The sequence below is a fragment of the Cetorhinus maximus genome, chromosome 14 (genome assembly GCF_964194155.1).
Source record: "Cetorhinus maximus chromosome 14, sCetMax3.hap1.1, whole genome shotgun sequence".
NCBI classification, from domain to species: Eukaryota; Metazoa; Chordata; class Chondrichthyes; order Lamniformes; family Cetorhinidae; genus Cetorhinus; species Cetorhinus maximus.
Window position 1 is genome coordinate 4,047,960 of NC_135892.1, and position 24,271 is coordinate 4,072,230.

General features: G+C 42.6%; 1 protein-coding gene across 1 annotated transcript in view; it reads right to left on the bottom strand.

Annotated features, from left to right (window-relative positions):
• The window catches only part of LOC144689361 (beta-soluble NSF attachment protein), a 40,180-nt gene extending 16,760 nt beyond the window's left edge, over positions 1 to 23,420 (bottom strand). Inside the window, exons 1-5 of the mRNA XM_078556410.1 lie at positions 23,015 to 23,420; positions 19,715 to 19,794; positions 5,418 to 5,534; positions 3,390 to 3,436; positions 2,372 to 2,449 (exon numbers count right to left, since the gene is read on the bottom strand). Of these exons, the coding sequence (XP_078412536.1) occupies positions 2,372 to 2,449; positions 3,390 to 3,436; positions 5,418 to 5,534; positions 19,715 to 19,794; positions 23,015 to 23,112 (420 nt within the window). The 5' untranslated portion in view covers positions 23,113 to 23,420. The remainder of the gene's footprint in view (positions 1 to 2,371; positions 2,450 to 3,389; positions 3,437 to 5,417; positions 5,535 to 19,714; positions 19,795 to 23,014) is intronic.
• Between the last annotated feature and the right edge of the window lie 851 nt (positions 23,421 to 24,271).

Here is a 24,271-nt window from a genome sequence, read left to right on the forward strand (position 1 = left end):
AATGCTCTGAGGACCCAGGTTTGAATCCCACCACGGCAGATGGTGAAATTTGAATTTAATATTTTTTAAAAAGTCTGATGATGACCATGAAACTATTGTCGATTGTCGTAAAAACCCATCTGGTTCACTAGTGTCCTTTAGGGAAGGGAATCTGCTGTCCTCAACTGGTCTGGCCTACATGTGACTCCAGACCCACAGCAATGCAGTTGACTCTTAAAAATGCCTTCTGAACAAGGGCAATTAAGGATGGGCAATAAACGCTGACCTAGCCAGAGACACCCACATCCCATGAACAAGTAAAAATTAAACTAAAACTGGGGGAATTTCTTTTCACACACTTGGGCCTGAATTTTCAGCTTGGCGGGCAGGCACAAAAATGGAAATGGGCTGCCAACCGCGATCTGTTCTCCGCTATGATGTGATCAGCGCTGCGTGGGTTGGGGGCGGGAAGTGGGCGGAGTGCTGAAGTCAGCACAGGCGCTGGGGAGCACTCACAGGAATCTCCCTGAAGGCAGAGTGCTTTCCTCAGGGAGATGAAGACTGTAAAAGTATCAAATAAAGATTTTTAAATCAGGTAAAGCAATGCAAGCAGTCACCAGAGCATAGGCATTATAAAAATTCTGTGTATTGATTTTTTTAAAAAAATTTAATGATGGAAACCTCATTCCACCCATGGATGAAGTTTCCTGGAAATGCAAAGGCTGCCTGGCCGATTCACCGGCCTGCCAACCGTAACGTTGGGCGGGCAGTGAAAAATCCCAGTGAGTTGTGCCGCTAATGGGCTTAATAGCCCCCTTAATAGTCCCCTTAAATATCGCAGGAAGGCGAGAAGACGTTGGGACGCTCGCCTGATGTCATTACGCGCTATTTTATGTTCGGGCATGTCGGGCACACGCCCGCAAGCCCAACGAAAAATTCTGCCCTTAGGGCTGTTAGTTTCTGGAGCGCACTAGATTCTGGGCTCCACACCTGGGGAAGGATATATTGGTCTTGGAGGGGATGCAGTCTCAATTTGCCACTGCAGCTAAAAGAGTTAAATTATAATGATAGGTTGCGTAGTTTAGGCTTTGATCAATCAGTAACAAAGGGGTTTCAACTCAAAATAATCACTAGACGAATGAAGGCGGAGATTGGAAGAGCTTTTTTCTCCCCCTTGCCCCACACAGAGGTTCATGAGAATGTGCAATTACAAATCCATTTGAAAGGAAAGTGAATAAGAATAGAGCAGAGAAAAACCATGAAAGGATATGGGGAAATTAAGTTCAATCAGGTGAACACCGATAATGCAGAGTGTTCCAATTCCCCCATAGAGACAGATAAATTTTAAAAGAGAAAGGAATCCCCGCAATGCCAATGGAAACAAAACTGTTAGACAAGATTTCTTTTACTGTAACAAACCAACTAAAATCAACTGAATTCAAACATTCATTAACAGGCAAAGGATATTGCATATAAAAAGGTAAGTTTCACTTTCAATAGTCGATTCAAAAAAGATGCGCCTCAAGTAGTTACAAACGCTCGCATTACATCTTTACAAATGTGACACCAAATGCAATCTCAGCTTTTCCAACTTGGCCTCTTCTGTGTAGGATCTCTCACTTCGCACTCAATTGTTTCAGCCATTGAGTCGCATTCACCAGCTACCATATTCCATCTGCAGTCCGCGGACACTGTTAACATTGACCAGGCTAACATCTATGAACCCTGGCTCACTGAGTCATGACAGTCCTGATGGCATAGAATACCAAAAGCTTCCCTTCTCCAACCCCTTTAAACGGTCTGGTTGGCCTTGGAAACACTGAAACAGCAGCAGTGGGTCTTTCCCAATCTACAATCCCCTGATCTTCCTGTCTTCAGCTCTCTATCCTTTCCAGCTATAAAACACACGCATTAACACAATCTCTGTTTTATTCTCAGAGACCTGCTTCAACACCAGGATCTGTTTTGAACTGCCAAACAGAAAACTGATCCATTCATGAATAGCCTTTCTTGTTTCTACTCACACCAATTCTGCATGTTCTGAACTACCTGTCACCAGACAGGCTGGAAAGCCACCACTTCTACTTAACTTATTGTTTCTTAACTTTTTACCCCCATGTCAACCTCATGTCACATGGATATTTCTTGGAACCTAATAATGTCATAATCAGAAAACCAATTAACCCTCTTTCAGAATACTCCCAACTCACTTTGGTCTTAAAGAGGGCATCGCATGAAAAGATGCCTTTCCCAAAGCATGAGGGTTATCACAACAGTGTCTCTCTGTGATCACTACGATGATACAAAATGGGTACCAAAATGTTTTCACAGTTCAAAAATGTTATACTGAAGAGCACATTGTGTGTAAAGAAGATTCAGTTGAACACAGTACCTTTTCAATGTCTACCAGTTCAGCTTCATAAATTTCTGCAATAGTAATGTGGTGTTTTGCTGCAATTGTAAATCTCCCCTGTAGGACAAAATCAAAGAATCCAGTCAGAATTTACTATGTAAACATCAATGACAAGTTGGTGGAGTGGGCAGATCGGTGGCAGATGAAGTTCAATGTGGAGAAGTGTGAGGTGATACATTTTGATAGGGAGAACATGGACAGACAATATAAAATAAGGGGTACAATTCTTAAGGGGGTGCAGGAGCAGAGGGACCTGAGTGTACATGTGGATAGATCATTGAAGGTGGCAGGACTGGTGGAGAGAGCAGTTAATAAAGCATACAGTATCCCGGGCTTTATTAATAGGGGCATAGAGTTCAAGGGCAGGGAGGTTATGTTGAGCTTATATTAGACACTAGTTAGATCTCAGCTGGAGTATTGTGCTCAGTCCTGGGAGCCACACTATAGGGAGGATGGGAACACATTGGAAAGAGTGCAGAAGAGGTTTGCAAAAATAGTCCCAGGGATGAGAAATTTGTGTTATGGAGATAGGTTGGGTCTGTTCTCCTTGGAGAGGAGAAGGCTAAGTTCAAAATCATGAGGGGGCTGGATAGAGTAGATAAGGAGAAACTGCTCCCTCTCGTCGAGGGATCGAGAATAAGAGGGCACAGATTTAAATTGACTTTCAAAAGAAGCAAATATGATGTGAGAAAAGACTTCTTCACACAGCGAGTGGTTTGGGTCTGGAATGCACTGCCCAGAAGTCTGGTGGAGGCAGGTTCAATTGAGGCGTTCAAGAGGGCAATAAGTGATTATTTGAATAGAAACAACGTGCAAGGGTACAGGGAGAAGGCAGGGGAATGGTACAAAGTCATGATGCTCATTTAGAGAGCCAGATGGGCCGAATGGCCTCATTCTGCACCATAACAATTATGTAATTCTATGATCTGTTACTCTGCACAGTACAGATACATTAATCTGTCCCTGAGATCACCACAATTGTAATGAAGCTTCTTACCATATCTGTGTATATGTCAATGGCGGCATTTAAGCAGCTGATGGCCTCTGGGGGGTGGAAAACAACAAAGGCTAGTTCAGAAAAGCAATGTCCAGTTTTACACTGTTCAATCTGGAGAGCATATCTCAGTCATTTTAATTTATTAAAAAATAACCCACAGAGGGGTCCTGCTAAGGAGCCCCAAAATGGTAATGACGAATCAGATTTGGGTGTGCGCAAGTTAATTAGCATGCAAATAAATAATCTACAAAAATTAGCAATTATGTGGATAAATCTGACAGATCATTGCCGACAGGATCAACATAGTTTTTCTATCACCAACAAGACAATTAAGCTTTCTTAACTAAAAAAAACCCAATGTTTTGTAATGGGCCGGATTCATCTATGCCTTTGTTACCTCTCGATCTGAGCACTCTCTGGCTGGCCCTCTCACATCCTACACACCATAAACTTGACATCATCCAAACTTTGCTGCCCGTGGTCCTAATTCACACCATCCGTCACCCCTGTGCTCACTGGCTCCCAACTAAGCAATGTTTCTACTTTAAAATTGTGACCCTTGTTTTCAGTTCCCTCCGTGGTCTCAGCCCCTCCTTTACGCTGTTACCCACCCCCCCTCCATCCACCAGCCTTACAGCCCTCCGAGGTATCTGTGCCTCTCTGATTCTGGACTCTTGAGCATCCCCGATTTTAGTCGCTCCACCGGGCCTCAGCTGCCACAGCTGCCCATATATTTTTGGAAAGAGGTGAAACACTAATAGCGGCAGCAGCAGATCAGAATCTTGGGCTACAAAACAATACATCTATTTCCACATATGGCACCTTTCTTTGGCAAGAGAGAGGTGTGGGTGCAAAAGGGGCAATAACTCTGCGCAATTCTTTAAATGGTACCAGATGATACCAGGGTTTCCCAACTTATCTAGAAGGGAAAAAACAGTAAAAACTGGGAAATAAGAATACCGGTGTGACCTGGTCTCGTATGCCTTAAAATGGAACAAGAGTAAAACTGGGAAATAAGAGTACTGGTCCGAACTGTATTTTTCCTTCTGGGTATCATGCTGGTGAGCCAGAGAAAATGTGTACAAAAATTAGGGGACACTTATTTTTGCCTTTCTCCTGATACCAGCCCATTTCTCCCTCATAATGTAGCCAGGTCTGAGGGTGACCGCTGTAATTCAGTCAGGAACGTCCCTGCACACAGCCAGTACCAGGTGGCCTTCCTGCAAATGGGGCCACCCTCCTCTGGCGCATCACCCACAGCAGGACTGACAACCCTCCCGCCTCAAAGGGAACAGTCCGGCCCACACAACCCCTCTGAGACGTTTCGCTATGTTCTACCACTGTTACAACTTCCTTTGTTCAAATGACAAGCTGCAGTCCTCGAAGGCTGCTGCCTCGTCGAACTTGACATTGCCCAGCCCAAACGCCAAGACCTTCCACATGCCAGGAGCCAATTCAAATTAAAAAGGCAGAGGCTTCCATTGCAAAATTCAGCACAGCAGGTCCGCTGAACCTCTGCTGCAGGTGGGCCGGTGTCCTAACCATTTCCCCCCACCCCCAACTCTTGCAAAACCGATACTCATGGTGCAATCCTAGATTGCAGGGCTGCTGATGCAACATTCTTGGGGCTCTAGCCAACTCAGCCACAGAATGACAAAGTGCGCTCCTTATGGCTGCGACTTCTCATTCTCAGCTATCAGGGATGGGCTGATGGCAAAGCCAGACGCCTCCCCCACAGGAGTCAGCCCTGCTGATGTTAAGGCACAAGCTGGGGAGTGAATGGACATAGAGAGCTGAATGAAGGCCACGCTTAACAAAGAGTAGATAACAGGACTGTTCCTTACCCACCCCCCTCCCCTTCCCCCCTCCTCCTCCCTCCCTCCCCATCCTCCCTCCTCCCTCCCACCCACCACCCAGTTACTACCTACCACCCAGTTACTACCAAGCTCCTGCGTCACTTGAACAAAATGCCTGAATAAATAAAGCCAAGCAGGAATTCTGCATCCGGCCTGTTTTAAAAACTCCTACCTTGTGGATCCGCTTTCTTGTATGCGTTCCCAGCATCCACAAAACTGGTGGCAGCATCATGTTTGCTTTGTAACTGTAGATGCAGTTTGGCTGCTTGGCAAAATGCATTCCCCGCAGCTGGTCCAATGTAAAGAAAACAGTAAAACCTACTGTACCTTAACACATGGGAAAACAGGTACTTTGCCCGTGGAACCTGTCAAGACAGTCCCTCTATTCAGGGCATCTAAAACAGCGCATGGACCATTACAAATTATAACATCTCCAATCTAGGAACAAGTTCTGGTTGGCAGCATGGCATGGAAACAGGATACATGGACATGTTTTGCCGTGTATTTTAATCCTTTAACAGCTATCATTAACAGTGGCACAGTGGTAATGTCACTAGTAATTCCAGTAGACCAGGGTTAATGATCGGGGACATGGGTTCAAATCCCACCAAGGCAGTTAAATAAATAAATGCTGGCCTAGCCAGTGACACCCACATCCCATGAATGAATTTAAAATATTCTAATTCCAGATGCAACCACTCTTGAATTCTACAAATTCATTTATAAGATTGTACTAAAGAAATGAAGCTAGAAATTACTGTAGCCAATGTTAGTGGGTTGAAACATATCTATTTGACATAGTCTGGATTAACGCTCAGTTAAAATAGCATTAAGAAGAATGTTATCTGAAAATTTGAATGGTTCATTCACAAATAGTAATTTTTAGTCTGTAACGACCAATAAGATAGCTATTCAAGCGCCTACACAAATGGCTTAGAGCTTCCAGTATCTCTAATTATATTATTTATTCCATTCCAGTTTCTCGTGAATTAATATAGTTTAACACAGCAATGAACTGGTATTAATGTGTGAATGGTTATCTGCCAAAACATTAAGGTAAATGCCACTCATTTATATTTTGAAAGCTATATAAAAATAAGTAAACCTCTCTGCCGCACTATTCATTAAGGCATTAAGAAAAGTCATTCAGAAAGTAAATATTTTTGTTGCAATATTAACGAGATTATTCCATTCACATTCAGTTATAAGAAAAAAAGGTTCTATTGTGTGCTACATGGCAACGCTATCAAAGATTCAAAAATGTCCATGTAGGATTTTAAACATGTAAAGGACACCAGTTCAGAAACCTTAGGACTTTTGTCTTGACCATCAAACTGTAGTGAACTTCACAAATAGGAACAAAGTAGTTTACGAAGGCTGAACTGGGGGTTGAGAGGTAGATTCGACATCTTGGAATGGTGGTCACACTAGCTAAAAATCAAACATTCAAAATCTGTACATCAAAAAGAATCAGAAACACCTTCATTTTCATCCAAACTGAAAGTGTATTCATCAACTGGTACTTTGGAAGCTAAAAGCCTGAATCGTAACCATAAGGGACATGGGAGGTCGCCTACTTTCATGACTGGCTGTTGCCTGTTCACCGAGGTAGTGGTATCTTAACATGTTCTGGAGGACAACTAAGTTCCTATTTATGAGCATTTCCTTTCCTGGAAATAATACTTTTTTTAAAAAAAACTTTTTCTCTATTTTGCTGTTTCTTTCCTCAAGTGACTGCACAAACCAATTACGTTTCTACAATGACTCAGCTTATTAAGGTAATGAGCAGTTTCGCCATATTAAGCAGGGAGGTCCCTGTTAGAGATTCTACAATTGGCCTCAACATTCCTGGGATAGCGGTTTAAAAATAAAATCCATCAGCCAGTGTTCCTGTTGCTGATTGATATTCAGTAACACTGCTGGGCATTTGTATATGTGCATAGCAGCATAGCATGCGAGGACAGGAACAGGCCCAGTTTTGATACCTTCCCATAACTAAACTGTGTGCCAATACTGACTGCCCGAGCTCACAAGGGGGAATGATGCCCTGTAATCAAACCCTAGGAATGAGCCAAAGCCTTTTGATGCAAGTTGGGGGGTGGGGGGAAGAGTAGAAAATGGACAGTGAAATTCTGAGAACCAGGATAAATTGTCACTTAGAAAGGCAAGGATTAATCAGGAATAGTCAGCATGGTTTTGTTAAGGGAAAATTGTGCCTTACTAGCTTAAAATAATTTTTTGAGGAACTAACAAGGAGGATTGATGAGGGTAGTGCAGTGGATGTGGTCTACATGGATTTCAGTCAGGCATTTGACAAGGCCCCACATGGCAGACTGGTCAGAAAAGTAAAAGCCCATGGGGTACAGGGGAATGTGGCAGGTTGGATCCAAAATTGGCTCAGTGACAGGAAACAAAGGGTAATGATCAACAGATGTTTTAGCAACTAGAAAGCGGCTTCCAGTGGCATTCCACAGGGCTCGGTGTTGGGTCCCCTGCTGTTTGTGGTATATATTAATGATTTGGATTTAAATGTGGAAGGCATGATTGGGAAATTTGAAGATGACACGAAAATTGGCCATGTAGTTGATAGTGAAGAGGGTAGCTGCTGTCTCCAGTATGATATCAATGTTTGGTTAAGCTGACAGAAGAGTGGCAAATGGAATTCAATCCGGAAAAGTGTGAGGCTATGCATTTTGGGAGGGCAAGCAAAGAAAGGGAATACTCAATAAATAGGAGGATATTAAGAGGGGTTGAGGAAGTGAGAGACCTTGGAGTACATGTCCACAGGTCCCTGAAGGTGGCAGGACAGGTGGATAAGGTGGTAAAGAAGGCATATGGAATGCTTTCCTTTATTGGATGAGGTATAGAATACAAAAGCTGAGATGTAATGCTGGAACTGTATAAAACACTGCATTAGGCCACAGCCGGAGTTCTGCGTACAGTTCTGGTCACCACATTACAGGAAGGACATAATTGCTTCGGAGAGAGTGCAGGAGAAATTTACAAGAATGTTGCCAGGGCTGGAAAACTGCAGCTATAAGGAAAGATTAAGTAGGCTGGGGTTGATTTCCTTAGAACAGGGAGGCTGAGGGGTGACTTGATGGAGGTGTATAAAATTATGAGGTGCCTGGACAGAGTAGACAGAGAAGACTTATTTCCCCTAGCGGAGAGGTCAATTACCTGGGGGCACAGATTTAAGGTGATTGGTAGAAGGATTAGATGGGATATTAGGAAAAATCTTTTCTACTCAGAGGGTGGTGGGTGTCTGGAATTCACTGCCTGGTTTGGTGGTTTAGGCAGAAACCCTCAACTCATTTAAAAGGTACCTGGATCTGCATCAAAAGTGCTGTAACCTGCAAGGCCACAGACCGGGTGCTGGAAGGTTTAGATCTGATGAACATTAGATCTGGTGAACATAAAAACATGCATAATAGGAGCAGAAGGAGTCCATTCAGCCCCTCTAGCCAGCTCCACCATTCAATAAGATCATGGCTGATCTGTTTGTGTTTCGAATTCCACATTCCCATCTACCCAGATAACCTTTGATTCCCTTGCCTAACAAGAATCTATTTACCTCTGCCTTAAAAATATTCAATGACCCCACCTCCATCGCCTTCTGAGGCAGAGAGTTCCAAAGTCACACAACCCTCAGAGAAAAAACTTCTCCTCATCTCTGTCCTAAAAAGATGGCCCCTAATTTTAAAACAGTTCCCCCTAGTCCTGGATTCACCCACAAGAGGAAACATCCTTTCCACGTTCACCTTGTTAAGACCATTCAGGATCTTACATACTTCAACCAAGTCACCCCTCACTCTTCTAAACTCCAGTGGAAACAAGCCCAGTCTGTCCAACCTTTCCTCATAAGACAACCCACTCATTCCAGGTATCAATCTAGTAAACCTCCTTTGAACCGCCTCCAATGCATTTACATCCTTCCTTAAATAAGGAGGCCTAAACTGCACACGTATTTGAGATGTGGTCTCACCAATGCCCTGTATGACTGAAGTATAGCATCCTTACTTTTATGTTCAATTCCTCTCATAATAAAGGATATCATTACCCTTCTTAATAATTTGCTGTACCTGCATATAAATTTTATGCAACTTATGCACTAGAACGCCTAGATCCCTCTGCACCTGCATCGTTCTCCGTTTAAGTAATACCCTGCTTTTTAATTCTTCCTGCCAGGGTGAACAACTTCACATTTTCCCACATTATACACCATTTGCCAGACCTCTGCCCACTCACTCAACCTATCTATATCCGTCCGTAACCTCCTCAACATACAACATACTCGCAACATACTTTCCTACCTATCTTTGTGTCATCTGCAAATTTAGCTACCATGCCTTTGCTCCTCTCATCTAAGTAATTGATATAAATGGTAAAAAGTTGAGGCCCCAGCACAGGCCCCAGCACAGGCCCCTGCAGGACTCCACTCATCACATCCTGCCAACCAGAAAAAGACCCATTTATGCATACTCTGTTTTCTGCCAGTCAGCCAATCTTCTATCCAGGCTAATAAGGAGATTCATTTCTTCCCAAGAAAAATATATCCCAATGAGGAAGAAAGATGGTAAGAGGGGGAAAAAGCATCCATGGCTAAGCAAGGAAGTTAAAGATAACTTAAAGGCAAAAACTAAGGCATACCAAATTGCAAAGGTCAGTGGCAGGCTGGAAGATTGGGAAACTTTTAAAGATCAACAAAGGGTTACTAAAAAAATTAATAAAAAGAGCAAAGGTAAATTATGAAAGAAAACTAGCGCAAAATGTAAAAACTGATAGCAAAAGCTTCTACAAGTATATAAAAGGAAAGAGAGTAGCTAAAGTGAATGTTGGTCCCTTGGAGGATGAGACTGGGGAGTTAATAGTGGGGAATGCAGAAATGGCAGAGACGCTTAATCAATATTTTGCCTCAGTTTTCACGGTGGAGGACACTAGTACCACCGCAATAGTAACAGGTAGTGCAGATGGTATAGAGGAGGAACTTAGAAAAATCACCATCACTAGAGAAAAAGTACTGAGCAAACTATTGGGATTAAAGAGTGAAAAGTCCCCAGGACCCGATGGCCTACATCCCAGGGTCTTAAAGGAAGTAGCAGTGGACATAGTGATGCATTGGCTATAATATTCCAAAATTCCCTGGATTCTGGAAAGGTTCCAGTGGATTGGAAAAATGCTAATATAACGCCCTTATTCAAAAAGGGGGAGGAGGCAGAAAGTAGGAAACTATAGACCAGTTAGTTTAACGTCTGTCGTTAGGAAATTGTTGGAATCCATTATTAAGGAAGTAGTAATGGGGCATTTGGAAAGTCAAAATGCAATCCATCAGAGTCAGCATGGTTTTATGAAGAGTAAATCATGTTTGACTAATTTGCTAGAATTCTTTGAAGATGTGACAAGCAAAGTGGATAATGGGGATCCTGTAGATGTAGTATATCTGGACTTCCAGAAGGCCTTTGATAAGATGCCGCACAAAAGATTAATATACAAGATAAGATCATACGGAGTTAGGGGTAATATATTAGCTTGGATAGAGGATTGGCTAACCAACAGAAAGCAGACAGTCGGGGTAAATGGGTCTTTTTCTGGATGGCAAGCTGTAACTAGTGGGGTGCCACAGGGTTCGGTCCTTGGGCCCCAACTATTTACAATCTATATTAATGACTTGGATTCAGGGATAGAAGGTACTATAGCTAAATTTGCAGATGACACCAAAATAGGTGGGGAAGTAAGTTGCAACGAAGAAATAAGAAATTTACAGATGGATATGGACAGGTTAGGTGAATGGGCCAAAATTTGGCAGATGGAGTTTAACGTGGATAAGTGTGAGGTTATCCATTTTGGTCAGAAGAATAAAAAGGCGACTTATTATTTAAATGGAGAGAAACTTCAGAATGCTTCAGTGCAGAGGGATCTGGGTGTCCTCATGCATGAATCGCTGAAAGCTAGTATGCAGGTACAGCAGGTAATAAGAAAGGCAAATGGAATTTTGGCATTTATTGCTAAAGGAATAGAGTATAAAAATAGGGAAGTGTTGTTGCAACTGTACAAGGCATTGGTGAGACCGCACCTGGAGTAATGTCCACAGTTTTGGTCCCCTTATTTGAGGAAGGATGTAGTTGCACTGGAGACGGTTCAGAGGAGGTTCACTAGATTGATTCCAGGGATGCGGGGCTTGTCTTATGAGGAGAGATTGAGCAGTTTAGGACTATACTCGCTAGAGCTTAGAAGGATGAGAGGAGATTTAATTGAGGTATATAAGATGCTAAAGGGGATAGACAAAGTAGACGTGGAGCAGATGTTTCCCCTTGTGGGGCATTCTAGAACAAGAGGCCATAGTTTTAGGCTAAGGGGTGGTAGATTTAAATCAGAGATAAGGAGGAATTACTTTTCTCAAAGGGTCGTGAATCTGTGGAATTCACTACCTCAGAGTGCAGTGGATGCCGGGACGCTGAATAAATTTAAGGAGGAGATAGACAGATATTTAATTAGTAATGGGTTGAAAGGTTATGGGGAGAGGGCAGGAAATTGGAGTTGAGGCCAAAATGAGATCAGCCATGATCGTAATGAATGGCGGGGCAGGCTCGAGGGGCTGAATTGCCCACTCCTGCTCCTAGTTCTTATGTTCTAATACGTTACCCCCTACACCATGAGCTTTTATTTTCCGCAATCACCTTTGATGTGGCACTTTATCAAATGCCTTCCGGAAATCCAAGTACAGCACGTCAGGCTAAAGATCAGGGTGAAGTTATGGTTTCTCACTGTTGGCAGCTGAAAGAGGACACAGTTCCCAAACAGAGTAACTGAAAAATTACTTCCGACTCCAGAGAAGGTTAAGGGGAGACCCATCAAAAGTTGATGGCTTTTTGCCAGCCAGCTGGAAGTAAGTGCTTCCTCTGGCAAAGTGGGTCAGCAACCAAAGATCACAGGTTTAAAATAATTTGCAAAAGAATGAGAGAGGAAATGAGGATTTTCTCTCCCCAACGCCCCCAGCCCACCCCACCCCGTAGAGAGAGTTGTTAAGATTGTAAGTGTACTACCTGAAAGGGTAGTGAAATCGGGTTTTGTAGGAAGTTCCAAAACAGCAATCGGACAACGTACTAGAATTTGCAGGGTTATGGGGGTAAAGTTGGCACGTGGGACTAACTAAGACAGTTCTTTCAAAGAGCTGGCACAGGTGCAGTACAAATAAAAGCTCGAGCTGCCTCTTTCTGTCCTGTACAATTCTAAACAGCACCATAACTTCATATCAGTGCAAATATCAAGATGACATATCAAACTGGAAGGTAAGTTTATAAGTTAAGTGGGCAGGATTGGGGGCGGTTTGGGGGAAGGGTGGTGGCGAGGGAGGGTGCAGGTAGGATGGGTCGTGAAGTGCGTATTTGTGAAGGGGGGGGGACGGGGTGTAGTCAGGGGATGGGAGGACAGTCAGGTGGTAGGTGGATAGTCGGGGAGGCGGGAGGGCAGTTGGGGGGCTGGAGGAGCAGCCAGGGAGGTGTGGGTAGCCAGGGGTGGGGAGCACAGTCAGAGGGCTTCTGTGGGGGGGGACTGGGAGCTTTCGTGGGCAGTTGGGGGGCTAGTCAATGGGTCCCATTGAGGGTTGGTGGGTCCCGTGGGTGTTTGCGGTGTGGGGTGTTAAGGGTGGCAGTCTGGTACTCGGGTAGTCCCATGGCCTATTTGGTGGGGGAGGGGGGGGTTGTGGTGGGGGAGGGGTCACTGTTATAGTTACCCAGAAGCTAGATGTTGTTTTAATTGTTACAGCTTGTTCTAGGTAACTAATGATGTATGACAGTTGGAGCCATCCAAAGTTTGCGATTCAAATCAGGGTATCGGATAGATCCCAGGGCAATTGTCCATCGGATGTTTGAACTTCGTGGGCAATTCATTCAATCCTTACCTCAGAACTTCCGAGGCGGAGAGGATCCCCAGCACATCTCTGGGGTACCCCCCCACCAGATACACTGCCCTGGAGCTCAGAAGTTACAGGCCCATGATTGTAATAATGTTATAAAATCTGTGTGAATCTACTGTAATCCCCCATATTTTGTACAAAACTGGTGTTTTCAGAATTACAACAAATGCATCAGAAATACACAGAGGGTAACGAGGCTATTCAACTCAGGAAAACAGCAGGACAGGGAATGTAATTAAAGATTTGCAAGATAAATTAAAAGCAAAATACTGCAGATGCTGAAAATCTGAAATAAAAACAGAAAATACTGGTAAAACTCAGTAGATATGGCAGCATCTGTGGAGAGAGAAACAGGGTTAATGTTTCGAGTCCGTATGACTCTTCTTCAGTGCTAAAGAGGGAGCTAAAGAAAGAAGCAAAATAAATTAGTTCGATTGTGCAATTGGATAGACAATTGGCAGATGAAATTTAGCACTGTAAAATATAAAGTAATGTACAAATGTATACTTATGATCCGCAGCTTTTGACCAATGAATGGAACAAATTGGGCCAGGAAAATTTAGGAGGAACCTGAGAGTAATAGAAAGCATGTCACTCTCAATGTACAGTCCATGTGCCAATTAGATACCAATAGATGCAGGTGTTAATGGTATGTTAATTATACTATTACGGTTGAGGTTATACAGGTGGAGGGCATTGATTGATTAAGTACCTTGGGCACATATAAAGAGAGACTTCTGGGACACTGGGCACATATAAAGAGATTTCTGAGACACTGGGTGTTGGTTAGGGAGGAGGCAGACATTTGTAATGTTGCATTCAGTAAATACATTTAGTATTCAGGTAACAGATTGGCATTCGGTTTCCTACTTCACCATTTGGCTCTCCGAAGTTGAAAAGCTAGCTTGTAAAACCAGAAATATAGAATATAGACTTACTGAAGTCATGCTAAGGATAAGACTTTACAATGCACTAGTCAGAAGATAATTACAAATATTGTCTTCACCTTTGAGCACTGTGCCACAACAAAAATATATGTATTTTTAAAAATTCATTCTTAAAATGTAAGCATTTCTGGCAAGGCCAGCATTTATTGCCCATCTCCCAATGCTCTTAAGCTGGTGGTGTAGGTATACCCCCAGTGCTGTTAGGAAGGGAGTTCCAGGAATTTGACCCAGCGGCAGTGATGGAACGACGATATAGTTCCAAATCAGGATGGTGTGTGCCTTGGAGGGGAACTTTCTGGTGGTGTTCCCATTCATCTGCTGCCCTTTCCTTCTAGGTGGCAGAGGATGCAGGTTTGGAAGGTGCTGTCGAAGGAGCCTCGGTGAGTTGCTGCAGTGCATGGTTTAGATGGTGGATGTTTTGGATGGTACATGTTGCCACTGTGTGTCGGTAGTGGAGGGAGTGCCAATCAGGGGCTCCTTTGTCTTGAATGCTGTTGAGCTTATTGAGTGCTGTTGGAGCTGAACTCATCCAAATGTTACAAATGTGAAGTTTTATAAAATTGTTATGTTCTGGGATAGTCCTTAATTTAGGGTAGGGTACAGGAATGAAGGGGGTCATGTGTCTTGCTCTGAATTCTGCTGATAATAAACCTGTGTAGCTTTTTTGTTGTTAAAGGGGGCCTAGGTTGTTTTACTGAGAATAAAGTGCATGTTGTCCATGCCTGTAAGCAATAACTAAAACAACTGTGCTGATGGTGGATAGACTTTTAGGCTCCAAGTCCCAGGGAGGTGTTAGGACTGTCAGGTTTTGTAAATGGATATAATCTGTCTATTTAATTCTAAGATAGAATGGAGTTGCAGGGTAGTAGTGGGGGGGGTTCTGAAGGATAGCTAATTAGCATTTCTACCTGGATACAAGGCCCATGCGATTCACATTTCCATGGAAATGGGAACAGTTCATAGGGAGTCATTGTAAAATCTGATTACAAGTTTCCTAAAAATATCTGAACCTCACAGATAGGATTAGTTTGCAAAAGTCCAAGAGAGAGAGCAGTGAGATAAGGGCAGCCATGCAAAATGCGGCTGGGAGCTGGCGCTCGGATTGAAAAGACCACAGTTGAGGGTGTAAATGAGGCTGGAAGATTCACCTAGCTTTGGCTCGAAGCAGGAATCTCCAATGTAGCCCACATGATGAGACACAGTTCAGGGATTTGGAGTTACCCATCTGGAAAAGGAAAAAGGAGCTAAGAATCATTTTGGACTGATTCCTGGAGAATGAAACGGCTACATATGAGACAGGGTAAAGTATGACTGTAGAGGGAGATTTTCAGTCATTATAAATGTTAAATGTGGCATCTTTCCTGTAGTTTAGAGTGTAAGTTGTCTACTGAAATAGTGCTTAGTTAATGTTGCTTTTAGTTTGTGTGCTATAGTAAATATCTTAAAACTTGAAATCTTATAGTGTAATCTTTTTGGCCATTCACTGGAAGTTCAAATTTCTCTTTAAAAAAATTGTCAGTCTCTATGGAAATCTTAACCCAAGCAAGTGGAGAATATTCCATCACACTCCTCACTTGTGCTTTGTAGATGGTGGATAGGTTTTGGGAATTCAAGAGTGAGTCACTTGCTGCAGAATTCTCCAAATTCAGCAGCCTCTGACCTGTTCTTGTAGCCACAGTATTCATATAGCTGGTCCAGTTAAGTTTCTGCTCAATGGTAACCCCTGAGCTGTTGATGGTGGGAATTCAGTGATGGTAATGCCATTGAATGTCAAGGGGAGACGGTTAGATTCTCTCGTGTTGGAGATGGTCATTGCCGGGCACTTGTGTGGCACAAACATTACTTGCCACTTATCAGCCCAAGCCTGAATGTTCTCCAGGTCTTGCTGCTTTTGAAGTCAGATTGCTTCAGTATCTGGGGAGTTGCATAGTGTTCAGTACCATTTGCAAGCATCAGCAAACATCCCCACCTCTGACCTTATGATGGAAAAAAGGTAATTGATGAAGCAGCTGAAGACAGTTGGGCCTAGGACACTACCCTGAGGAACTCCTGAAATGTCCCTGGGGCTGAGATGATTGGCCTCCAACAACCACAACTCTTCCTTTGTGCTAGATGTGACTCCAACCAGTGGGGAATTTTCCCCCTGATTCCCATTGACTTCAATTTTGCCAGGCCTCCTTGATGCCACACTCAGTTAAATGCTGCCTTGATACCAAGGGCAGTCACTCTTACCTTACCTGCTATATATACATTGGAAAGGTTAATAAAACAGTAAAACCGATATGAAGTGGGAAGGGTATGGCCATTGAGGAAAGAATAGAGAATGTTCAGGCTTGCTGTCTAGGAGGAAGGTAACTAAGGGGCAGTGGGGTCATGAAAGTATATAAAATATTAATATAAACACAGTGAATCCAAAATACTACTTCAAAACTATCTTTACAAGTAGAGGAGGAAATTGGTGAAAAGCCATTTAAAAGATATATTATGAAAAACCTTTATATTGAATTAGCCTCAAATGGTTGAAATAATTTGTTAGGCATGTTAGTATAAGAACAGACATTCAAAAACAGAATTGGATGCTAAAGGAGAGTTAGAGTATTGAAATGAACATTGATGGCCCAAATTGACTCTTCTTGTACCTGGATTTTCTAATGCACTTCTGCAGGGACAGAGATACCCTGTACTTGCAACAAATGCACTGCGCTTTACTGTACTATACTGTAACTGAATAAAATCCACTGTACAAAGATTATCTATAATTCATTTTAACACGGTACTTTACATTGACCCTTGAAATGGCAGGTTTCCACAGAAACACCTTGCTGTTGATTCATTTTGATGAGTTATAAGAACAGAATGCAAAAGACTCAAACCATTGGCATCAATCTGGAAAATTTTATTATTGGTATGAAATTTTAAAAGGCAGAATGGATCAGAATCTATTAAAGGCCCTATAAAGTAAACCAGTGATCTGGTCAACTATTCCATTGGTTAACTCAGCATTGAGATTCTTGCTAGCGGGTGTTTCAGAACCTACATTTTTAAAGCCTGTGATTAAATAAAACAGCAGTATGTGTTGGAAAAATAAACTAAAAAGCTGAGGGCCACTTTCTTAAAAGCCAACATCTCATCTGAACACCCAGACGTTTTGTAAGTGGGAGTCATTGGCCCTGCCAGAAATCTCGCTGCAATGAATTATAGCACCAAAAACTCAACTCCAAATAAAACCCAAGCCAGGTCCAGCAGGGTTTGTTACGTGCTCGTATTACAGAAAGAAACTATCCATCCATTTTCTTGAGAGCAAGGTAGATACTGGACTTCTTTTCAGTATGTGTCATTTCGTATCCCTATTCAATATACGCATCTTGGCAGAGCTGTTGGGAGATATCAAGAAGAGGCAGTTTCTCCTGAGGATGCCATCTAATCAATTCCAAATAGGAGAAAAGAAAGGACATTTAGATTTACACTCTTCTCTAATACCAACGCAAGATGGCTGCTGATATCACGTGCACTGGTCCATGGATGCACGGAAATCCAATGATGTCGCTCCGCTGTGTCCAGCCTGCAAGCAGCTTTAAAGTTTAAGGTCGATGACCTTTCATCAACAATCCTGCTGACGGGTCATTGACTTGAAATGTTAACTCTATTTCTCTCTCTCCCCTGACAGGTACCGTCAAACCTGTTGAGCGTTGCTGGCATTCTCTGTTTTTCTTTCAGACTTGCAGTATCTGCAGTATTTTGTGTTTAGCATTTACAAGTTATTTGGGCAGGGGTGTGGGAACCAAAATTGCAGGAAAAGGGGGAAATGTAAAGAAAGTCATAGAGGTCTACAGCACAGAAAAAGGGCCTTCGGCCCAATGAGTTTGACCGGCGCAGACAAGCGCCTAACTATTCTAATCCCATTTTGCAGCACCAGGCCCATAGCCTTGTAAACTGAAATTTAAAACAAGCTAGATGTGAATAATTGAACATTGCAAGTTAAAACTGGAACTGCCATCGAAACTCTCAAGTAAAATGCTGGAACCAAACTGAGAAACTTATGCTTGTTTTTGGAATGTCATAATACTATTGCCATGTTACATGGTAAACCAAACAAATTGCAAATTTTGTTTCAAGTTACAAGTGGAACTATGTGGATAGCTACAAACATAATGCCAATCTGTGCACATGCAGCAAGATGATATTAAGAAATTAGCGATGGAGTAACAATTATTTTTAATAGACCACTTGCTAAACCTTAACATTGGATTTTGCCAATGGGCGTCAACATCCAAGGGATAATTTTGCCTTCAAGTCAAACTTCATATCACACTCGCTGACATTTGATGGAAGATTTTATTTTGAATCGTGTTTTTACAGAAAATCCCAACGTGGTTTTGTTTCTAAGCTCTATCTATTTAATATGACATCTATTTAATATCTACACACTAAATCTACTTTATATTCAAGAACAGCTTGACTGGTTTGGAACATGATGACATTTAAACCCAGTCTATGTCTGGTCAAATCATCTTTAAATGCAATTAGATGAAATTTAAAAGGCAAGCTACATGTGAATAATTGAACATTGCAAGGTAAAATTGGAATTGCCATCGAAACTCTCAAAAAGCTTCAGCCATCCATTGGTATGTGATTACCTCCGAATGTCGCAGTTAATCCCCTAATCTCCTTTCATCCATTTTTGAAGTGTTTTTACATCCTTCCAACTGAAGGTTTATTTTTGCTTACCTCCTAAGTAGATTTGTCTTTTTTTAAAACCTATTCTTTCATCCATCTATAAGATCTCAAGTACTGTGCATGATTGTTCAAGGTTAAATTTAGCTTGTAAAATGGCTGATGGCTGTAGGTGGGGTTTATTGCAGATTCAAAGATTCCTGTCCGCATGCACTGAAATCAATATTAATTACAAAAAATAAGCAACTCACAAAACAAACAAAAAAAAAATCCACTCAAAGGCACACTCTGATTGCTGTTATTGGCAAGCGGCACCAGGACCAACATTCTGGATCTGCAGAGACTAAGCAGACAGTAGTCACACATGCTTGACTGCAGCATGACTCAGTTTCACAGGAAGACAGTGGTACTGTAATCTAAATCATAGGAAGACCGCACCTCCACCTCTGTCAACTGCTACACTGAAATCAATTACACAAACACGTCCTTTGAAATATGATTTGCTGTATGTTAATTCCACATATTCAAATCTTGCTTCTGTGTTACATTGGATCTATGAATTGCAGCCTCACCACATGCTAAGGGTTTTTATCATTGAAAGCACAGTTCAGATCACACAAAGGTTTGTTTGGTGATCTCTGTCGACAGGAAATATGGGGAAGCCTCAGAATCAGAATGCAGGTATACACAAGCGCACTTTGGTCATTTATGTAAGGGCTGATCTTAAATGTAACAATATTGTTAATGATAATTCCACCTATAGATTATGGAGCCGTATAGTTCATATTGAATCAACAGCAAACCATTCCCATAGCCCAACAAAAGCTGGGATGAATGTTTTAAGTACAATTATCACCTTTACTTTTAACAGCAGCAACATTGAGATAGCATTCACCCTGTAAACTGTAACCCAGCTTTAAATATGTAACTCACCGCTCCAGTTTTTAGCCATCTTGAACATGTTTGCAGCTCTGGCAAACATTTCACATGCCTCTTCTACTCTTGTGTTGCCTCTGTTATGAAATACAACATTAAAGATATAACTAACTGTGAATAATTTATTGCTTTGTTTATTTTATTTCCTGTAATGTTGAGCCTTCTCCCCAGGCTTCCCTAATATCATCTCAACCAGCATTGGAGATGAAATTGAACAGAGACAAACTCAGCTTTAGGAATGTTGCCCAGTGCTCCTTCCACGAAGTACACCTCCTCCCAATCTCACATAGTACTCGATGAAAATAGACGCAGTAGATCTAACTGCATTCACAATACAGTTGTCTGGATGAGCTCAACATTCAAAATCGGTGTGTCACGCAACATATGGCCTGCAGATTGGTCTTTGCTTTTCCTCTGCCATTTCTCCATTAGTGTCCATTTTTACTGACATTGTGAACAAAGAACAAAAATCCAAGCAAAGTCAGGGATGGAATCTGATGCACTGGTAAATTGCACTTCAGCTCCACACCAGTAGAGGCATTTTAAGTTCCAATTTATGGTACTCGTATTCCTGGTACGACAAGGCTCTGGATGTATAGTACAGATTAGGGGCAGGGCTGTTCAAACTGCAGCTCACAAAATGCAGGAACTCAATTCTATTTACACTTAGCTGTTCATCGCTGGTTTGCCCTGTTTGAATTACAGGAGATTGGAGATTTCATTATTGTCACATCGGTGTCATAAAAACCTAAATTAGAACATCAAGATTTATTAGCATCAAGAGATTAAGATAGGTGCAAATTAATGGAAACATTGATTTAAACATTGTATGTGACTGCAAGGCTCCTCAACATGCATCCAGGTGGCACACAGAAATAACAAACTTGGGCATTCCTGGATCAAAGGTACAGTTCTCTCTGTACAGGTTCGACACACCTAAGGAAGGGTATAATTGCCTGATGGTGGGTGCAGTGAAGGTTCACAGGATTGATTCCTTGGCTGAGACAGTTGCCCTATGAGAAGAGATTGAGTAGAATGGACCAACGTTCTCTGGAGTGCAGGAGAACGAGAGATGATCTCATTCTGACGAGAACTGAGAGGCAGTTTCCTTTGCCAGGGTCCAGAAGGAGGGAGCACTGTCCCAGTTAAAGGGGTTGACCATCTAGGTCTGAGACGAGGAGAAATTTCTTCTCTGGAAATCTCTATCCTAGAGAGCTGTGGATGCTCAGCCACTCAGTACATTCATGGCTGAGATTGACAGGTTTTGGACTCAAAAGAAAATCAAAGGATATGGGATCGAGCAGGAAAGTGGAGTGAAGGTCAAAGATCAGCCATGATCTAACTGAATAGCAGAGCAGGCTTGAGGGGCTATATGGCCTGCTTCTGCAAATGTTCCATATTATAATGGTATAGGAGCCGGAGTAGGCCATTCAGTCCCTCGAACTTGCACTACAATTCAGCTAGGTCATAGCTGATTGTCTAACTCAGCTCCATTTTCGCATGCTATCCCATATCCCTGGTGCCATTAGTATCTAGAAATCTGTCGGCCTCTGTCTTTTATCCATTATGATAGAGACAAAGAATGTTTTATAAAAATAAATCATATCTCCTGATGAAACCAAATACATAGATCAGCATCCTATCACAATAAAAATAACTGAAAATGTGGCTAAAAGAAAATGTATCTTGAAACAGTGATTAATGAAGAGAATCATCTCCTTGTGCTGCCAATGTCTTATTATGCCTGACCTCACTTTATATATCTAATTGCTATTGTATAATTAATTCTTCAGTTTTATTGTTGCTTTGAGTATTGAAAATAATAAACTTGCAAGCAATTATTTAGTTGCTGAAATTAAGCGCCAAGTAAAATATGGTAATATGTCTCACGTTTGTAACAGCAATTTAACCCTCTCTGCTAATTTCCCAATGTCTCAGCAAGTTAAGCTAATAAGTAGCTGAGATCCACAGACAGGAAGGTCCAAAGTTCAGTTCTTGGTGAATTAATGGTGTCTACTGAGGCAGACATAGGGGCACTAAAGCTAAGTTAAGGAGGGAACAGCTCATCAGCTTTCCTGCTCCTGATCATTATCCAGTGACCCCCACACACTGGAATGTGAGCAGGTGGAGATATTCGGCAGATACAGAACTGGGATGGACTGTGATGGCCCCACAGGTCAAATAGCCTGTTGGTGCTCACCTACAAGGCTCACATAAAATAATGACAATGATCACTTAGATGAGGTATTAGTACCTGCTGGGCATACAGTTATATTGCTGTAAGGAGGAGGAGAGAAGGAGAGAAAATTGGCTTTTTAGCCAATTTGTCTTGAATGCATGAATGGGCTTAAGTGTTACACCGTGCATATTTCCAATAGATTATCAATATAGATAAATAACACGGAACTTTAGCAATACCATTTTTGTGTGGCATCACGTCCCCTAGCCTCCAAAAAAATGTCAAGTCTTAAAAATGTTGATGTCATGTATTTACATTTAAATTAATGATCCCCAGTCGAAGTAGACACAAATCTACTGAGCCGCAAATTGTCTTCAAATCACAACCACTTGGGAACATTTCAGGAACCAATTTATATCTGTGCGACTACTTGCAGCCATAATCTCAAATTCAGGGCTGTAATGAGTGGCTAAAGTCTAATCTTGTGCACTGAGGCCACACATCCGCACTAATAATGTCAGAAAGGCTCGTCAAGAACCAGCACCAGTGACTGGACAGCTCCAGTAACCTTGAATTGCAACCCTGCCTTTGTAAAAAACCTTAGCAGACAGGATTGAAATCATTAAAAAAAAAACCCCAACATCGAACAGATTATTTCCCAAATGCATGGGAGATTATTACTTCATGTCATACCCGCACCGCACCCCCATGCCAGCCTCAATACTTGCACTGCAGGTAAGGCCAAAAATCCTCATAAATTCTTCCCAAACCCTTTTTTATTCCCAAGCAGGGGTGGGGGGGGGAAACATGCATTTGAAATTATTCCAACCCCATCCCACCCAACCTCCAGTGCACCCAAGGTAGAAAGATGGCAGCCAGCAAACACTGCAGCATTTTCAGTGAATTCTGCAGGATAATGCAACCCCAGAGGGGGGAGAGACAAAATAAATCCTGAATTGCAATCCGGTAAGCTATAAAAAAAAAGAAAAATTGCGAGCATTATTTGACAAGAGGCAATTTTGCAACAACAACAAAAAAAAGGGGGGCACCAAAGCCGAAGGGCTGCCCAACAACACAAGCACAGAAGACAGAAACAGCGATGCTGCTGTGGCTCTTACCCGAATAAACCTCCCAGGAAGGAATGCGATGATTTCACCTTCTTCTCAGCATCAGCCATCAGTTGCATGGCTTCTTTCTCTTTGCCGGAATTATCCATGTTGTTATTGCTTGCGTTTCGTCTGGGGTATTTTTTTCTCTCACTCTTTAACCCCCCCTCCTCCTCCACCTCCGCTTCTTTCAACACCACATGCAATTTATTACTGACACCCTTCGCCTAATCCCACCACCAACACCCTGGCTTCGCAGATGGACAAGCTCGATTTCACCCCCCTCCCCCGAAACCCCCACCCCTCCTCCTCCTCCTCCCGTCCCCAGATTTGCACAGGGCAAGGATTTTGCACAGGGAAGGATTTTTGCACAGGGAAGGATTTTTGCACAGGGAAGGATCTGAAGCCTCTTTAATCCGCCCCGCAGCGCAGCGCCTCGCACCAAGTCAAAGCGCAGCGAAGCTCAGTCCGCCAGCTGATCGGTGCCCCTGTCCCGACCGTCCGCGCAGAGCCTGCCGGTCTTTGTAGTCCCCTCTCCCCTTCCGCCTCCAGCGCTTCCGGCGTCCGGCGGCCCGGCGGAAAGACTACAAGTCCCAGAGGGCCACTCGCACCCAGCCAGGCCCCTCCCCCCAGTCTCCAGCACCAGCTTGGCTGGATGACATCCCAGGTTCATGTCCATTCTGCTGCACCACAGCAAATCAAAAATATATATATATATTTTTTAAATGCCGCCTGATTAATATATACCCTGCAACTAGATTAAATTTATTTTTAGATGAACTTTTTTTTTGGGGGTGTGGGGTGGTGGTAAAATTGCCAGTGTTTTATCATCTTGCTCGATGAAGAGGTGCCAGGGGGGCAGAATTTTCCATTCCCAGAGACTAAGTGCAGTGGCAGGTGGGTTTTGCAGAGCATTTGCCACTAAGCAGAGTGATCACACCCAATTTCACACTTGGAAGCTCATTAATTAATTTTAAGACTTTTAATTCCAGATTTTTATTGAATTCAAATTTCACCACCTGCCATGGTGGGATTTGAACCCTGGTCCCCAGAGCATTACACTGGGTCTCTGGAATACTAATCCAGTGATGATACCACTATGGCACCACTTCAGTGTCTCAGTTATTCACAATGGCCCATATGAAAAAGTGTTTCCTCCTTCCAACATATGTAGCAGGGGCTATTCTCCACCGAGATTTCATTGTGTTTCTCAGCCCTCATGCCTCTCCGGGGGAGGAGGAGGTGAAATTTTTACACTCTTCACTTATT